Source organism: Elephantulus edwardii, unplaced genomic scaffold, assembly GCF_000299155.1.
Source record: "Elephantulus edwardii isolate Elephantulus edwardi_28Jun2011 unplaced genomic scaffold, EleEdw1.0 scaffold00070, whole genome shotgun sequence".
Taxonomy (NCBI): domain Eukaryota; kingdom Metazoa; phylum Chordata; class Mammalia; order Macroscelidea; family Macroscelididae; genus Elephantulus; species Elephantulus edwardii.
Window position 1 is genome coordinate 1,281,525 of NW_006399820.1, and position 20,466 is coordinate 1,301,990.

General features: G+C 38.4%; 1 protein-coding gene across 1 annotated transcript in view; it reads right to left on the bottom strand.

The window, feature by feature from the left end:
• The window catches only part of SCGN (secretagogin, EF-hand calcium binding protein), a 107,911-nt gene that overhangs the window by 21,415 nt on the left and 66,030 nt on the right, over positions 1-20,466 (bottom strand). The window contains exons 6-8 of the mRNA XM_006888681.1: positions 1,730-1,775; positions 1,323-1,382; positions 71-139 (exon numbers count right to left, since the gene is read on the bottom strand). Of these exons, the coding sequence (XP_006888743.1) occupies positions 71-139; positions 1,323-1,382; positions 1,730-1,775 (175 nt within the window). The remainder of the gene's footprint in view (positions 1-70; positions 140-1,322; positions 1,383-1,729; positions 1,776-20,466) is intronic.

A 20,466-nucleotide genomic window follows, 5' to 3' on the forward strand; every position in this document is an offset into this window, starting at 1 on the left:
AAACAAAGAAATCAGTCTCAATGGCAACCTCACTTCGTGATTGGAATCACTTACAGACTCACGAAATTACCTTGACAAGTTCCATCATGTCTTTGACAAATCCGTCTACCTCTGGGCCTTCTAGGGCTCCAGTTTTGCTCTGAAAAGTACAAGATCCAAGCGTGCAAATGTCATTTTCTTCAATCAAAAAGCTAAAGAATAAATTAGGCAAATGAATCAAATCAGTATTCTTTTCTAAATGCAAACAAATTCAGAAATGGCAAATTCCAATGTATGTTCTTTGTATAAAAAATGTGAACATTCCACATGAATTTAAAAATTCATTGTAAATAACACTCTTGCCTTTCCTCCCATTGCAACCAAATGGGAAGCAGTAGCTGTGAGCTACTTGATTCTGACAAATAGCGTTAGTATGGCATATACTGACTTGATTTGTTTTCCAAGTACCAGACATTTGTTCAGCTAAGTGTTAACTTCCCATTTATCGATTCTTTTCAGGATAAGTTAACATTCTCTTTCACATTTCACTTTATGATTTAGTGATTATAAAAGTATGATTTTAAATCAAGAGGGAATAGATTGAGTGAGAATATTAGAGTTATCATTTGGTCTGAAGATAAAACTGGAGGGAAAATGTCAAGAATATTACAGTTGCCCACCCATTTTATAACCCACAAAACTCTGTGAAATATACCTCAAAAGAATTTCAGGGTTTTTTTAAAGTTTCAATTATGACAGTGAATATATTCAAGTTTAATTAGTTATGAATCTTTAACATGTGATTTCTAAAATTCTGTTTTCTTAGTTTATTTATCAAACTTAATCAATTACTTGCTATCTATCATACCTAGTTCTAAGAGTTTGACAAACATAAATGACTCGACGACACCTAACAACAACAACGTGTAGACCTAACTTTGCATCTATGTCTTTGCATAGGATGTAATTTTGCTGTTGTCATTTGTTTGTCTGGGTTTGCTTCTTTGAGCATATAATTTTGGATGGAGACCAGAAAGAGAAACCTACTCTTAGTATGGAACCAAGAAATAAAAATAAACTTTGTGATTTTATTTTCTTCTCAACTATAAACACTTATTTTGGCCATTTACACTTGTTGATTTTTTTGCTAGGGGCCTTTGAATTGACTCCAACTCATCTCAACATTATGTCCAACAAAATTAAACCCTTTATAGTCTCAAGTTTATACAGAGAAGTTTATATTTAGTGTATCTTTATATGTCAGTATATATGTGGGATCAGTATTCATCATATAAGTCTTTATATATAAAGATAATAAAAACAATATGAACAAGTATACATACAACATCATAATGGGCAAAGATTTTCTCAAAGTCCCTCTTTCTTTCTTCTGTGGAACAGGCCTGTTAAGGAGAAAGTATCACGTCAAACAGCGAGGAATGGCAATTATACAACTTCTAGGCTCAGGAATAGCTCTTAAAACTTTTATTCAATAACACTGAATTCTTTAAAGCCTTTTCAGTTACTGTTGCTGTTAAGTGCTGTTGAGTTGACAATAACTCATATCAACTCTATGAACAACAGATCTGAAACTGACGCTATCCCACACTCTCAGTACCTAGGTCAACAAAGCTCCCTGAATATGTTAAAGCCAAGACAAATAGATACCTTCCTTTCTCTCTATCAAATCTTTGGAGAAACAAAAATGATAGAGTGACAGAAATCCATCTGGAGGAATGTCAATACTTACATCCATTTTAAATTGGAGAAGGAAGTTTTCCTGAAGAGCCAGAATCCTAAATGGGGTGGGATCAAAACGCATGATAATCTGTCAGCTCACTTAAAAGTAAACACATAGTTTATGTAAGGAAAGAGCAGGCAATTTTCAGATTATCTTTCACAACAAAAATAGGCATGTATATGTTATGAAAAGAAATAAATTCACTAGGTCTTTTATGTTAATTACTGGTCCCCAGAATGATTTTAAAAAATCATTTTTAAAAATCGTGGAATAAATACGTCTTAAAATTCTCTGTCCTGTAAAAACAACAACAACAAAAATCCCTAGAGGAAAAAAATGGTAAGAGCCAACCTTTTTTGGAACTATGAAAATGAATCAAAAACATATAGTAACATGGGGAATACTTATTTAGGAAATAATGGCTGAAGCTTGGTGAAAACCGCCAAGTTCTGTGACATTTTAACAGCCCCTCCACTCATCTCACTCCCTCTTCAGCTTCGTGATAGTCTTGAAAACCAATAGCCCACAATTACTAAGAAAACTATCAGCTTAGCCATCACTAGGAAAAAACCTAAGCTATGTTTGACCTTCTCTAAAGCCCAATTCCCAGACAAATACCATTATTTAACCTAGTTGATAGCTGCCTGGAAAGGCAGATTTGCACTACTATCTTTATTTGCCCTGAGTTTAAGCTTGCCAGGGTGAAAGCCTTTTCCCTGAGGGTATTTGTCAAAAACAACTAGAGGTAATTGGTTTTATATTGAGTTTTGTTTGGTTTTGTTTTTAAGTTTTTGTTTTTCATTCATATTATGTGTCATATAATTATCCCCATACATTGTATCTTATAAAACCAATTACCATTGATCTATGTCCACTATCACCCTGTCTTTTCAGATCCTCACAGGATCTTTCATAATTCCTTCACCCCCTCCCTCCAATCAAGCAACTCTGGCAACCCCATTATTTCTCCCCCTTTCAGAACCTTAACTGCCCCATTCTATACCCTCTTTGGATAGCCACATCTATCATACTAGTTACCCTTCTGTTTATACAAAAGTACAAAGTACTGGAGAGCGATGGTGTCACTCTGGAGACTAAGGTGCACTGGATACAGGCCATAATCTTTGCAATCACTTGCTATGCGTCAGCGAGCTGGACAATGACAAAAGATGATAGAATGAAAATCGACACTTTGAGCTTGGGTGCTAGACAAGAGTATTGACTATACCATGGACTGCTAATAAAATGAACACATTCATCAAAGAGAGGGTTAAACCAGGAGAGGAAGACCCTCTATGAGGTGGATTGGTTTGGTGACTGGGGTGATCAGGGTAGGTGTGTTGGAGACAGTGAGATTGGCACAGAGTAGAACAGGGTTTAGGGCTGTTGTACATAGAGTTACTATGAGTTGCAGGCAACTCGATGGCACATAACAACAGCAACAAGAGAGGAAGACCCTAGATGAAATGGATTGACTTGTTGACTGGGATAATGGGGGTAGGTGTGTCAGAGACAATGAAGTTCGCTCAGGATAGAGCAGGGTTCAGAGATGTTGTACTTAGAGTTGCTATGAGTCTCAAGTGATTTGAAGGCACATAACAACAACGTCTTATACAGTATTTGTCCTTATAAATATAAGTTGGTTCATGAAGCATAATGCTCTCTAGCCTCTCCCATGTTATATAGTATTTTTCAAAATCATTACTTCTGCATGCCAAGTAGTATTCTATTGTATGCATATACCACAATATCTCAATCCAGTAGTTTGTTGATGGACATTTGGACTGTTTCCACATTCTTGCTATTGTGAATAATGCTGTACATCGATGTACAAATCTCCATTTTTGTCTCAGTTCTGTTTTCCTTGAGGTGAATTTCTAGCAGTGGAATACCTTCATCATATGGAATTTCTATGTTCAGCTTTTTGAGGAAAACCAAATGGTAGAGGAAATTGTTTAAGATCACAACTGACTGAGGCAGTAATTAAGAGGAAAGCAATGTTGTTATTGTTATGTACCGTCAAGTCACCTGCGACTCATAGCGACCTTATGTACAACAGCCCTAAACTCTGCTCTATCCTGTGCCAATCTCACTATCCCTGATACACTCACTCCCATTACTTCAGTCACTGAATCAATCCATCTCATAGAGAGTCTTCCTCTCCTGTGCTGCCCCTCCACCCTCATTCTTCTCCAAGGATTGGTCCCTCCTTGCAACATGTCCAAAGTATGTCAGATGAAGCTTCAGAGTCTTTTCCTCCAAGGAGCAGCCTGGTTTAGCCTTCTCCAGGATAAACCTGTTCATTTTCTTGACAGTCTATGGTATATTCAATACTCTTCTCCAACACCACAACTCAAAGGCATCAATTCTCCTTCTGTCCTCCCTAATCATTGTCTAGCTCTCTGATGCATAGCAAGTGATTGCAAAGACCATGGCCTGTACAGGCACACCTTAGTCTCTAGAGTGACACCATTGCTCTTCAGTACTTTGGAGAGGTCTTTAACAGAAGACTTTCCATCACAATAATTTTTATATTATTATTATTATTATTATTATTATTATTACTATTATTATTATATTTATTGATATTTAATAATTTTAATTTCCTGGCTGCTGGTGCCAAGAATGTTGACTGTGGACCAAAGTAAACTAAAGCTGTTAACAAACTCAATCTCTTCACCATCCATCCTGATGCTGCCAATTGGCCTAGTGGTAAGAATCTTTGTCTTCTCGATATTGAGCCCCAATCCATATTGAAGTCTGCAGCCCTTGACCTTCTGCAGCAAGCACTTCAGTTCCTCCTCAGTCTCAGCAAACAGGGTTGTGTCATCCGCATAATGCAAATTGTTGATGAATCTTCCACCAAACCTGATGCCACACTTCTCCTCATACAGTCCAGCCTCCCGGATAATCTGTTCTGCATAGAGGTTGAAAAAGTATGGAGATAGGACACATCCCTTGAGTACACCTTTCCCAATTTTGAACCATGCAGTGTTCCTTGCTCTGTTCTGACGACTGCCTCCTGGTCCAAACATAGGTTTCACATTAGCACTATCAAGTGTTCTGGGATTGCTTTCATAGTTAAAAATGTAATTTCTAGATAGATCGTGAAATACAATATTGTGAGTGACAGGATAATATCCATATGCATACAAGGAAGTCTGGTGAATACCACTATCATTCAGATACACGCACCAACAACCAGAGTCAAAAAAGAGGAAATAGAAAATGTCTACTAATTTTTACAGTCAAAGATCGATCGAGCATGCAATCAAAATGCATTACTAACAATGGGTGACTAGAATGCAAAAGTTGAGAGAAGAGAAGAAGAATCAGTAGTTGGAAAACATGTACTTGGTGACAGAAATCAAGCTGGAGATAGAGTGATTGCATATTTTACAATGACTTATTCATTGACTTATTTATGTTTTATGAGAAACATAAACGCAGGTTATACACACAGATTTCACCTAATGGTATGCATAGGCATCAGATTGATTACATCTATGGAAATAACCACTGAAGAAGTTCATTATAAGCTGTGAAAACTAGGTCAGGTGCTGATTGTGGAAAAGACCACCAACTACTCATATGCAAGTTCAAGCTGAAGCTAAGGAATATTAAATCAAATCCATGGGAACCAAAATATGACCTTGAGTCTATCCTACCTGAATTTCAGAACCATCTTAAGAACAAGTTTGAGGCCTTGAACACCAATGAGCGAAGATCAACTATGTTGTGGGAGGATATCAAGATTATCATCTAGGAAGAGTGCAAAAGGTCATTACAAAGCCCAAATTGGATGTCAGAAGAGATTCTGAATATTGCACTAGAACACCAAGAATCCAAAGAAGAGGGAAGAAATCAAGACAGATTTCAAAAAACAGATTTCAAAAGGCAGCAAGGGAAGACAAAGTAAAATATTACAGTGAAATGTACAAGGAGCTGGAGTCAGAAAATCAAAAGTGTTGAAATTGCTCAGCATTTCTTAAGCTCAAGGAACTGAAGAACAAATTCAAACCTCAAGTTGCAATACTGAAGGGTGCTTTTGCAGAATATTAATAATCAAAGAAGTATTAAAAGAAGATGAATATGCAGAGTCACTATACCGAAGGGAATTGGCAGACACAGAAGAATTTCATGAAACACATGAACAAGAGCCTATGGTACTGAAGGAAGAAGTTCAAGCTGCTTTGAAGGAATTGGCAAAAATTAAGGCCCCAGGAATTGATGGTATACCAACTGACATATTTCAACTAACAGATGCTGCCCTAGATGTGCCCACCAAGTTGTGTCAAGAAATCTGGGGGACAACCACTTGGACAACTGACTGGAGGAGATCTATACTTGTTCCCATTCTAAAGAAAGGCGATCCAACAGAGTGTGGAAATTACTGAACAATATCATTGATATAACATGCAAGCAAGATTTTGCTGAAGGTTATCCAAGAACAACTGGAACAGCACATCAACAGAGGACTGCCAGAAGTGCAAGCTGGCTTTAGAAGGGGTCATGGTACTAGGGATATTGTAGTTATGTTAGATGGATCTTGGCTGAAAGCTGGGAGTACCAGAGGAATATCTATCTATGTTTCATTGATGATGCAAAGGTCTTTGACCATGTGGATCATAACAAACTGTGGCTGACCCTGAGAGGAATGGGAATGGGATAAGCAATAGAATAACTAAAAAAGCTTACAATTAATATGCACATCCATGTTTATTGTAGCTTTGTTTACAATAACAAAGAGCTGGAAACAACCTATGTGCCCATCAACAAACAAATGGATAGAGAAGCTGTGGATGGAATACTATGCTGAATTGAAAAACAAGGAACCCATGAAATATTATTCAAAATGGATGACCCTAAAGGACCTTATACTGAGTGAAATATCTCAGTCACAAAAGGACAAATACTGCACAGTGCCACTGTTGTAAAATGGGATTGACATAGGGGTTGGGTGGAGACTGAGAAAGATGGGATAAACTATGTATACTGCATTGAAACAGATGAGAGAGAACTGTTTAAAAAGCATATGTGATTAGGTATTATTGTCATGACATGAGTCCAGAACTAAGATTGCATAGTGGAGTGGATTTGCAGGAGAGGGATTAGATAATAATGAAAGAATTTTTCTTTTACTTTTCAAAGAGAAGAATGAACTAGAGTGGAGGGGGTGGGCAGGGAGAAAAGTGTAACAATGAATGAAGTGAAATCCAATATCTCTGTAAATTTTCATTAGAATTAATAATAATTAAAAAATCTTTTAAAAAGTTTACAATTAAAAGCTATGAAATGTAATGTCAATAGGGGATTTGAAAAGCTTCAATACAATTACTGAGAATCTGGAAGATCATGCCCTGGTCCATGCACATGTTCAGATAAAATTGAAGGAAAAACTAGAAAATTCAACAGTTATGAGAGGGACCTTCGATATTTCATATCCAACCATATATAGAACAAGTAGAAATGGTTAAAGATAATGCCTCTGTAGCAATATCAAGCTCAGTTGTACATTTTTTTTTCAGGTTCTTGGACAACTTTTATAAACTTTTACAAAATTGATATTATACCCTTGAGGCCATTTTAAACCTTACTGTTAAGGACAAGGATATTACCAGGTCAAGATAAGAAAACATGGCAGGTGGCCAAGGTCCAAAAGGAGAAGCAAGAAATGGAATAATGACCCTAGCTGGTTCTAGGAACAAAACTGCATTTGTTAACAACTGACCTACCTAGCAGGAACCAATGTAATAATAACAAAATGAATGACAGGGAATGACAAAAGAAAAGCTAACAAAGTGAATCAATCAGAAAATATTCTTGACAATGATATGTGACTATGGCAATATAAAACAAGAAAAACAGACTCATCCAGAGGAAACAAACAAACAAGAAAACCCCACAATCCACACAAGAGACGTGGACCACTATAAATACATCAGTAGCTGTGTACCATGAGCTGTGTAAACCCCACTCCCCACTGGAAATGGGAGGAAAGGAAGGAAGGGAAGAAGGAAAGGAGAAAAGAAAATAGAGATTGATAGATAGATAGATAGATAGATAGATAGATAGATAGATAGATAGAGAAAGATCTAGATCTATAAACTCTTTTGTAAGATAAAGATAGGGTCAGTTCTATTCTTACTCATTCATAGTCTTTTATGAACGTATAATAAACCTAATTTTCTTTCTATTATTTTTGCTTGCTGTCTTTTTGTGGCAGCGTTCAGTGTCTGACATCTGAGTCAGAACTTTATAGTTCTTACTCAGAGAGCCCCTTGGACCTCTTTGGAAATCATCCCCTTAACAGTGACCAGTGTCAGGAAATTCATAGAGAGACCAAATGGCAAAACTTGGGAGACTTGCACTAAGATTAAGAAGTTCTCAGTCTCAGGAGACTTCAAGTAAGATCAGAGGGTGGCCAATCTCTCAAGACCACAGGGCTATATGACAAAGGAGGAGGAAGAGAGAGAGGCGTGCTAGTGTCTTTGAGAGTTCTTTCATTGCTTCCTGCCTTTAACTACCTTTCTACCAATGTTGCACACTGTGTCTGCTAGTAAACGAGACCTGGGACATTCTTAGAACTTCAGCATGGTGCTCTTTGCTTTAAAAACAAATTCTTTTCCTTGCTGGCTAATGGTTGAGCTCACTTATTTACTGTGGTCACTGTTAAAGTGGTCATCCTGCTCCCATCTTCATGGAGGCCTAACACTCCCCACATGCAGTGAAGAGATTCCTGGGAACAAGGTCTCTAGTATGTTTTACTTACCAATCTCTAGATTTAAAAGTGATGGCACTTTATAATAAAATTATTTTTCATTTTCTAAGAAAATTAGAAATTGTATTGAGATGAATGAAAATTCTAACTTAACATATCAAATGTATGTAATAAAGCAAAAGCAGTGTTTCAGAGAACATATTTCACTGGGAAAGTCTGCAGTAAGAGACCTTTCCAAATTATTGAAGAGTAATGATGGCAATTTGAGGACTAAGGTAAACCTGATGCAGGCCATAGTCTTTTCAGTAACTTGCTATGATCTGAGAATTAGATCACGAATAAGTATAATAGAAAAATAACTGATGCCTTGAAACTGTGGTGTTGGAAAAGAGTACTGGATATACCATGAACTGCCAAAAGAAGAAACAGCTATGTCTCGGAGAAGGTGCAGCCATAGTGTTCTTTGGAGACAAAGACTCATATACTTTGGACATGTTGCTAGAAAAGGTTATTCCTTGGAGAAGGACTTCATGCTTGAGAAGGTGGTGGGACAGAGAAAAAGAGGAAGACCCACGTGGGTCATGCCATTGATTACAACTCAGAGAGACCCTATGAACAATAGCCCTGAATCCTGCCCTATCCTGAAACAATCTTACTATCTCTGACATCCCTGTCCCCATTGCCACAGTCACTGTGTCAATCCATCTTATCCAACATCTTCCTCTCTTGTGTTGACTCTCTACCCTTCCAAGCATGATGTCCTTATCCAAGGACTGGTCCCTTCTGGAAACATGTCCAAAATATGTGTGACAGAGCTTCAAAATCCTTATCTCCAAGGAGCAGATTGGTTTCACCCTCTCCAGAGAAGACATGTTTATTCTTTTGGCAATCCATGATGTTTTCAATACTCTTCTCCAGCACCATAACTCAAAGGCATAGATTATTCTTCTGTCATGGATAACAGAAAAACAATAGATGACATCAACAAAATAAAAACATGGTTCTTTGAAAAGCATAACTGACAAAACTTTAGCTAGATTTACATTTAACAGAAGAGAGAAGTCTCCAATAAAAATTGTTAAAAAGAAAGCAGTTATCATTACTGACAGCAGAAAAAGAAAACGTATTCTAAGTATGTAAGAAGCTTAATATAAAATTTAATATTAATAATAAACCAAATGCTGTATCAGGATATGAGGGTTACCTTGTGGTACTACAGCATTCCCTAAGAGTCAACATTGTTCTTAGTTTGTATTAACTGAATCCCTTCCTCCTGAGATAAGCACAAAGAGGAGCTTGGCCTTATCTGCAAAAGACTTCACCATTATCCTTGTTTTTGTTTTGTACTTCCTTATGATTTTACTTTGTTTACCTTACTTATGATTCTCAATAAATACCCAGAGAGGCATGGCTTGAGGCCTTCAGTCATGGCAACTGTTGGCCCCTGTTTTTTATGCTCTCTATTATATCTCACTCCTGGTAGTCTGTCTCATTATTAATAATTATAAAATTACTTTACCCTTAGTCTGCAACATAAGTGAATAATATGAATAATTGTATTCAAATATATTGAGTAATTTAGATGAAGTGGACAAATTGCTTGAAATACAAGCTGATAGTGGAAGCAACTCAGACATAATTTATAAGTTTTGGACAGTAACAAAAGTTGTTCTTTAAACTGACTACTTAGACATAATTTAAGTCATAAGAAGTTGCCCTCCCTCCCCTGGAGCAAGAAGCTCCCCAATAAAAGTAAGTCTTAAAAAAAAAAAAGTAAGTCTTCGCCTTAGTTCCAGGACCAGACAGGTCTTCAGGCAGGGCAAGTTACCCTTCCGTCCCCTGAAGCAGTGAACTTCCTAATAAAGGCAGTATTCCACCCAGCTTCAAGACCAGACAGGACTTCAGGCAGGGTGAGTTGTCCTCCCTTTCCTGGACTAGTGAGCATGTCAACAAAGCTAAGTCTTCCACCAGCACAAGGACCAGAGGACTTCAGGCAGGGTGAGTTGCCCTCTCTTCCACTGAATCAGTGAGACAATCTCAGGAAAAAAACACAGGTATACTGTGAGACAACCACCTGGCCAACTGACTGGAAGAGATCTATATTTGTTCCCATCCCAAAGAAGGGTGACCCAACAGAGTGTGGAAACTATAGAACAATCTCATTGATTTCACATGCAAGCAAAATTCTACGGAATATTATTCAAAAACAACTGGAACAACACATCAGCAGAGAACTGCCAGAAGTCCACGCTGGGTTTAGAAGGGTCATGGTACTAGGGATATTGTACCTAATGTTAGATGGATCTTAGCTGAAAGCAGGGGGTACCAGAGGAATGTCTATCTGTGTTTCATTGACTATGCAAAGGCATTTGACTATGTGGATCATAACAAACTGTGGCTGACTCTGAGAAGAATGGGAATCCCAGAACACTTGATCGTGCTACTGAGAAACCTATACTTGGACCAAGAGGCAGTTGTCAGAACAGAGCAAGGAAACACTGCATGGTTTAAAATTGGGAAGGGCGTACGCCAGGGATATGTCCTGTCTCCATACCTTTTCAGCTTGTATGCAGAACAGATTATGCAGGAGGCTGGGCTCTATGAGGAGAAATGTGGGGTCAAGATTGGTGGAAGATCTATCAACAATCTGCGATATGCAGATGATACAACCCTGCTTGCTGAAACTGAGGAGGACCTGAAGCACCTGCTGCAGAGGGTCAAGGACTGCAGCCTCCAATATGGATTGAGGCTCAATGTCAAGAAGACAAAGATCCTCACCACTGGGCCAATTGGCAGCATTAGGATGGATGGTGAAGAGATTGAGATTGTTCACAGCTTCAGTTTGCTTGGCTCCAGCAGCCAGGAAATTAGAAGACATATTGCCATGGGAAAGTCTGCTGTTAGGGACCTCTCCAAAGTACTGAAGACCAATGGTGTCTCTTTGGAGACTAAGATGCATCTGATACAGGCCATGGTCTTTGCTATCACATAGTTGGACAATGACTAAGGAGGATAGAAGGAGAATTGATGCCTTTGAGCTGTGGTGCTGGAGAAGAGTATTTAGGATACCATGGACTGCTAGGAAAACAAACAGAGTCATCCTGGAAAGGGTCAAACCGGACTGCTCCTTTGAGGCAAGGATTCTAATGATCTGTCTAACATACTTTAGACATGTTGCAAGGAGGGACAGGTCCTTGGAGAGGGAGGGACATCATGCTTGGTAGGATGGAGGGACAGCACAGAAGGGGAAGGCCCCCTATGAGGTGGATTGATTCAGTGACTGGGGTAATTGAGATGGGTGTGTCGGAGACGGTGCGATTGTCACAGGACAGAGCAGAGTTTAGGGATATTGTACATAGGGTAGCTATGAATCGCAAGCGACTCGATGGCACATAACAACAACAACAACATACTGTGAGAGACCGACCACTGAGACTTGTTGAGAAAAGGGTCCCAGGCTGCATTTTTGGGACTTTCCCAGCTCCCCTGAGAGGTTTTGTCTGCTCAGAAAAGAAACACTTACCCCTCCAATACACTTCAAATAATATCAAGGAAGCAGCAGACAGCATCCCGCATTATAAAAAAACAAAATGACTTCTAAAAAAGTAGACCAGATTGAGGACTAATGCATACCTCAGAGACAGGAAGGCAGAAGAAATATGCTAACATGGAGTCCCAAGAACTGATATTGAAGGAGTTCAAATATTGGAAGAAAGAGTAGTAATTGGTCTAGATCAATAGTAATTGGGAATGCTGGTGGCCTACTGGCAAGAAGCTGTGCTGCAATTGCAAAGGCACGTGATTGGAGGTCACCAGCTCCACCACAGGAAAAGGATGGGTAGTTTCTTCCTGTGCCATTAATGGCCTCTGAGAAACACTGGAGGGTCAGCTATGAGTTGGTTCTGACTCAACAGTACACAACAACAACATCAATGAATGAATATATAAAACACAATATACATGAATAAAACATGATGTATATGAATGATTGAATGCAAACCAATTAAGAAAAAATAATAGTAAACATTGTCTGTGTAAGATTCTGTAATCAGATTGCTCCGATAGTTGCCCAAATTTAAGACAATAGTAAAAGTTGCTCAAGTAAGGTCCTTTAGCCTAATTATTAGCTGGCTCTGACACTATTATTTCAGAAATTAAGGGATTGCAATCAAGTCACTCTGATATGAAAAACTGAGAAAATATTTGAAGAATGCACCATCAGCAAAGAAGCTTTATTGTTGATGGTGTAGTTATGTGCTGTCGAGTCACCTGCAACTCATAGGGACCCTATGTACAACAGCCCTCACCCTGTTCTATCCTGCGCTATTCTTATTGTCTCTGATACACCTACCCCCATAACAACACCATTGAATCAATCCATCTCATTAAGGGTCTTCCTATCTTGCACTGTCCCTCCATCCTCCCAAGCATGATGTCCCTCTCCAAGGACTAGTCCTCCTTGCAACATGTCCACAGTGTGTCATACAAAGCTTCAGAATCCTTGCCTCCAAGGATCAACCTGGTCTCACCCTCTCCAGGGCAAATCTGTTTGTTCTGCTGGCTGTCCATTGTATATCCAATACTCTTCTCCAGAACCACAGCTCAGAGGCATCAATTCCTTCTATAATCCCTAGTCACTGTCCAGCTTTCTGAAAGAAGACTTATCTACCTTGAATTTAAAACACAGATCTCTAAAAGTCATCTGCAAAGATGTGTTGTCTGACATACTATCTACAAAGAAAATCATAGTACAAACAAGGCACTTATTAGAGCCTTGGACAGTTCCCTTTCTAGCTTTTCCCATATGCCTTCTCCATACCTTTGGCCATCACCTTAACAGTCCTGATTTGATCCTGAGATGTGAGAAAACGGTCTATCAGGAAACCATATGACTCTTTTACTCTCAGGTCACCAATATCTGAAATAAAAATTATTTAAGACGTCCTTGTTTCTACTCAGTTGGCTCCTAGTGACAGGTAGCTGACATCATCTTTTCCCTGTTACAAAACTACTGGATGCTTCTTAAGAAGAAATGAAAAATGCAAATGCCTCTGTAGCAAGTAAAGTAAGTTAGTAATCATAAAAATTCCCACATAAAAATCCAGGACCATGTCATAGCTTCACTCATGAATTCTAACAAATATTTGAAGAATTAAGACCAGCCCTTCCAAATCTCTTCCAGAAGTAAATATAGGAAAACGCTTCTTAACACATTCTGAGTCCAGAATTTCCCTGATGCCAAAACCTAACAAAGATGCCTCAAGCAAATAAAACTAGAGGCCAACATACCATATACATTTTACCAAAAACAACTGCCAAAAAAGTAGGATCCTACTCACTGCAATTCCACAGGCTAGAGTTAGAACTACTTCAAAGGGTTTCCAAAGTTGAAATCTGTAGACTCAGATTGTATCTTTCTCCTATGAAATAGAAGCGGGGTTTAAACCACTGACCTTTCAGTTAGCAATCTATTGTTTTAACCTCACTGCAACCAGGGCCTCTCTATTTATAAATAACAGAAGAAAATATTATCAACAAAATACTTGCCAATTGAAACCAGCAACATATAAAAAGGATCATACACCACCAACTGGTCATCTCAGAAATGCAATGTTAGTCTGACCTATGAAAATCAATTAAGTATTGGGGGTAGATGTGTCAGGGACAGTGAGATTGGCTTAGGGTAGAGCAAGTTTCAGAGCTATTGTGCATAGAGTCCCTATGCGTCACAGTCAACTCAACAGTACATAACAACAACAGTATGTTACATTAACAGAATAAAGGAGGAAACACATTCCTTTCAGTAGATGTAGTAAGCATTAGACAAAATTCAACATCCTCAAACTCTCAGCAAAGTAGGGAAAGATGCAAAATTATTCAAACTGATATATGGCATCTGTGAAATACCAAGTTTATGTTACATTTTATGGGAACAGTCTGAAACCTTTCACTTTAAAAAAGAACATGGCATCTTCAAAACTATCAACCTTGTTTCAAATCTCTCTCAGTCTGTCTGCCTTCCTCCTCCACATTTAAAAGGCACACAATATTACATTGGGCTCATCTAGATAATCCAGAATAATCTCTTTACTTTAAGGTCTGTTGATCTGTGACCTTAATTCTATCTGCAACCTTAATTCATCTTTGTCATCTAACATCAAATATTCACAGATTGCAGGGATTAGGACATAGACATGTTGCATCTTCTTATCATACTTGTCATTTAAAATTGTACATAAAATTGACTTTTAACCTACATGGTGAATATTTTGCTACTTTTGCAGCTGTTTATTGCTACTTTAAGTCCTTGATTACACAGGGACTGTTGAATTCTCCTATGTACCTAACACTTCATTAGTTGAGACACTATTCAAAAAATGAAGGCATAGACCCCAATCTTCTAGATATTTAATAAATAGTTGCTGTCAAGTCAATTCCAACTCCATAAAACTTTCCATGACTGGTTGTTCAAAAGTAGATCATCAGGTGTCTCTGAGTCAAATTAAGCTTCTAACTTTTCGGTTAGTAGCCAAGTATGCTACCTATTCATACCGCCATGTGAGCACTGCCCCTAGGGAGTATTAGGATATCTGTAGGGACTCTTGGTTATTACAACAAAAAGGGGCACTACTGACAGTTTTTAGCTGCTACTAAGGGATTTTAGATGTCTTATGTTATAAGTGCAAAGAATTGTCCCATGCTTCACTTGAATTTTGAATATTTAGCTAGAAATTACTGTATGTGGAAAAACCCCTTGTTCATAATTATTTTAGACCTGAGTTCCTATTTACAGAAACATTGCAAGGTGGTTTTGTTTTATTTCTGCTTCTTGTTGTCATTGTTATATGCAGTCAAGTCTCTTGTAATTCATAGCGACTCTATACACAAGAGCCCTAAACCCTGCTCTATCTTCTGCGAACCTCACTGTCTCTGACACACCTACTCCCATTACTCCAATCACTGCATCAAACCATTTCATCGAGGGTCTTCCTCTCTTGAGCTGTCCCTCCACCCTCCCAAGCATGACATCCCTCTCCAAGGTTTGATCCTGCCTTGCAACATGTCCAAAGTATGTCAGATGAAGCTTCAGAATCCTTGCCGGCAGTGAGCAGCCTGGTTTCACCCTCTCAAGGAAAAACCTATTTATTCTCCTAGCAATCTAAGGTATATTTAACACTCCTCTCCAGCACCACAGCTCAAAGGCATCAATTCTCTTTCTATCATCCCTATTCACTGTCCAACTCTCCAATGCATAGCACGTAATTGCGAAGACTATGGCCTGGATCAGGTGCACCTTAGTCTCCAGCCTGACGTCGTTGCTCTTCAGAACTCTGGAGAGGTCCCTGACAGCTGACTTTCCGAGTGTCATTTGTCTCTTGATTTCCTAGCTGCTGGTACCAAGAGTGTTGACTGTGGAGCCAAGCAAACTAAAACTTAACTATCTCTTTACCATCCATAATGATACTGCCAATTGGCCCAGTGGTGAGAATCTTATTTTCTTGATGTTGAGCTTCAATGCATACTGAAGATTACAGTCCTTGACCTTCTGCAGCAAGCATCTCATGTCTTCCTAAGTTTCAGCAAATATACTAATTATGTAAATATTCTGTATGAGCTAGTTAGTTGTGAAAACTGAGGGATGACCGTGCTTGATTTCATTTGGAACTCTACCCAGGTTTATTATTTTATAAAATTACGTTAGTAGCCACTGAGCTTTTGACTGGTATATGACTTTCCCAAAGATCACACTTGTATTAGGTGGCATTTGAGGTACTATATTTGCAGTAATTCTATACTAAAGTGTCAACATCTGTCTTTATTGTGGTTATACCAACCACTTACAGAAATATATATTATTTTGTTATTACCTACTTTCTTTTAATTTCTTCTTGATTTTATACTTGGGCATTATGTTAACTACTTTCAAACTATGTAAGAAAAATATTCTCCATCCCCTAAATATTGAGTCCTAATCTGGAACCACACTGGCAAAAAACAAGGCCCTAGGAATTGACAGAACACTAGTTTACGGATTTCAGTAAAGATTTGCTGTCCTGGACATGCTTACCAAGTCATGCCAAGAAATCTAAAGGACAACTACTTGACCAACTGACTGGAATAGATCTATTATTTATTCCCATTCCAAAAAAGAGGTGATTATCAAACAATGTTACTGATATCACACACAAATAAGATCCTGCTGAAAATTATCCTGAAACAGATGTGCAAGCAGGGCTTAAAAAAGAGGCTGTGCAAAACAACTATGAGATATCATCTCACCCCAGTAAAAATAGCAAAATTTAACAGAACAGCAAGCAACAAAAGCTGGTGAGGTTGTGGAGAAACTGGAACCCTATTCACTGTTGGTGGAAGTGTAAAACGGCGCAACCATTGTGAAGGGTGGTGTGGTGCTTTCTCAAAAAGTTGCAAATAGAGATACCATTTGACCCAACAATTCCACTACTGGGAATATACCCCAAAGAGACAATAACTGCCACCCAAGCAGTTATATTCACACCCATGTTTATTGTGGCTTTGTTCACAAAAGCAAGGATTTTGAAACAACCTAAGTGCCCATCAACAAACAAATAGATAGAGAAGCTCTGGTATATTCACACAATGGAATACTACGCTGCATTGAAAAATAAACTCGTGCAATATTATTCAAAATGGGTGACCCTGGAGGACATTATGCTGAGTGAAATATCTCAGTCACACAGGGACAAATACTGCATAGTGCCACCGTTGTAAACAGGACTGACATTAGGATTGGGGAAGACTGAGAAAGATGGGATAAATAGTGTTTATTGCTTTGAAACATATGAGGGAGAAAACTATTTTAAAGGGATATGTGATTAGGTATTTTTGTCATTATAGGAGTCCAGAGTGAAGGTTGAATAGTGGAGTGGACCTGGGGGGAAAGATTGTAAAACAATGAAAGAATTTTTCTTTTACTTTTCAAAGAGAAGAGTGTACTGGGGGAGATGAGAGGGATAGGCAGGAAGAAAAGTACAACAATGAATGAAAGGAAATCCAAAGTCTTTGTAAATTTTCATTAAAATTAATAATAATTTAAGAAAATTTAAAAAAAAAGAAGTTGTGGCACTAGGGACATCACAGCCAACATTAGATGGATCTTGGCCAAAAGCAGAGGGTGCCGGAAGAATATCTATCTGTGTTTCACTGACTATGCAAAGGCATTTGACTGTGTGGATCACAACAAATTGTGGCTAACTTTGAGAAGAATGGGAATCCCAGAACACATAAATGTGCTCATGTGAAACCTACACTTGGACCAGAAAGCAGTAATCAGAACAGAGCTGGCAAACACTGCATGGTTCAGGATCAGGAAAGGTGTACATTAGGGATGCATCCTATCTTCATACCTTTTCAATCTATATATAAAACAGATCATTCATGAGGCTGTTTTTTTGAGCAGGAATAACCCATGTTATGCAAATAACTCAACCTTGCTTGAGAAACTGAGGGGAATCTGAGGCATTTGCTGCAGACAGTAAAGAAATGCAGTCTTCAATATGGATTGAAGTGCAATATCAAGAAAACAAAGATTCTCACCTCTAGGCCAACTGAAAGCTTCATGATAGACAGAAAAGAGATTGAGATTAACAACTTTAGCTTGCTTGGTTCCACAATCAACACTCTTGGCACCAGCAGTCAGGAAATCAGAAGAGGAACTACACTGGAAAAGTCTGCTGTCAGGGACCTCTCTCAAGTACTGAGGAGCCACTATGTCAGTCTGGAGACTAAGGTGCTCTGATCCAGGCCATAGTCTTTGTAATTACTTGTTAAGCATCAGCTGGATAATAAATAAGGATGATAGAAGAAGGATCAATGTCTTGAGTTGTGGTGCTGGAGAAGACTGAACATACCATGGACTGCCAGGAGAACGAACAGGTCTGTCCTGGAGAGGGTGAAACCAAGCTGCTCCCTGGAGGTAAGAATTTTGAAGCTCCATGTCACATACTTTGAGTACATGGCCAGAACGGACCAGGCCTTGGAAGAGGACATCATGCTTTGAAGGGTAGAGGAACAGAGCAGGAGAGGAAGACCCAGAATGAGACAGATTGACTCAGTGGTTAAAGCAATAAGATTAGATCTCATCAGAGACAATGAGACTGACAAAAGATAGGATTGGGTTCAGAGCAAATGTACATATGGTCTCTATGAGTCGCGGTCAACTTGACAGCACATAACAACAACAATGTGGGGTCTCAAAGTATTACCTAGTTTATAAAAAGGATATTTGCAGATTGATGTGATTAACCCTTTAATAGGTGGGTTAACATGGTGTTTGCAGCAATGGGCTTGAGTGTGCCAGAGATTGTAAGGACAGCACAGGCTCGGACAGTGTTCAGATTAGTTGTTCATAGGGTCACTATGATTCATACTTGACTCAATCACACTGAACAACAACAACTCATTCAGGATCAGATTACTTTCTGGTCTGAAATTTTTTTTTTGGTACCATGTGTTTTCTTAATGGAAGACATACTTCCATCAAAGAAAGCACTGTGTTTTTTTTTAAAATATAATATAGGCTTTGAAATAATTAATTGGTGGGTTAAAGCCCGTTTTTCTGTTTGTTTTGTTTTTTTCATAAATTCAGATACATGGGTCACCACCAGGTAGTAGCAGATACTATAACTGGGCTAGACTTCTTATCTCACAAAGTTAAGAGGTTGAAAATGTTTGAGGGTGATATGTGTTACATGGATAAAGAAAGATCTATATCAAATATAATTATGATATTATACTGTTTATTTAGATGTGATCTAAATATAGTCACATGTATCCTTAAAAGAGAGAAGTAGAAGGAGATTTGACACACACAAAAAAGAAGGAGAAAAATGCAACCACACCAACAGAAATTGGAGTGGTATGGCCATAAGCCAAAGAATACTGGCAGCCAAAGTAGTTGGAACAGGCAAGGAATGAGTTTTTTCCACCCCACCCCTAGTATCCAGAGAGGAAGCTCTAGTGGCCTAATTAGTAGGGAGTTACTCTGCCAACTCAAAGGAGGGTAGCTCAAATCCACCACCTGCTGCAAAGGAGAAAAGTGGGTAATCTCCTTCTGTATGAAAATTTGCTGAAGGTTCAGCTGTACGTTTCTTGTGACTCTATAGCAATGACATAGAATCTGGAGAGTGAGCATTGCTCTGTTTACGTCTTGATTTGGCTATGTCTTAAATTTGTGACCTCTAGAACGGAGTGCAGATATATACATCTGCTGTTTTAAGCCACTAATCTTATGGCAAAAGGTTACAGTAATCATAGGAATTAGGACACAGTAGGTTATGTTTACTAATTATATTTCAGTAGTAAGGAAAAAGTAAAGCTTTCCTATGATTCTAAAAGTTTGACAGTAGATAAGGATGACAGGAGAAGAATCAATATCTTTGTATTGTTGGAGAGGAGAACAGAATGTCTTATGGAATGCCAAAAGAACAAACAAATCTGTCTTGGAGAAAGTGTAACCAGGATGTTCCTTAAAGTAAAGAAATAGGAAACTTCATTTCACATTTGGGCATATTGTCCAGAGGGGCCAGTGCTTGAAGAAAGACATAATGATTGGAAAAATGGAGAGTCAGAGAAAGAGAAGATGACCCTTAGTGAGACGGATCAGCACAGTAACTCTTAAACAGTGACCTCAAACAAGTCAGAGATCTTGAGCATAACACAGGAATTTTTTTACATATCAAAAGAGATTGACTCCAAATACAGCCTAATCCTGTAGATTGAACTCTGCATCATTAATCTAAGTGTCACCAATTCTGCCTCATTAATGTCACTAAGGCTGCCATTAATGTTATATAAGTTCAAATTTACAACATACAGGATAATTGCTTTTGGTCATAAAATGAAAAATAATTACATAATATAAAGAATCACAGTTGCTAGTCAATCAACATTTTCTAATGGGACATACTTTATAATACCCGGAGATAGATCGAACATGCAATCAAGATGCATTGATAATAATGGGTGACTGGAATGCAAAAGTTGG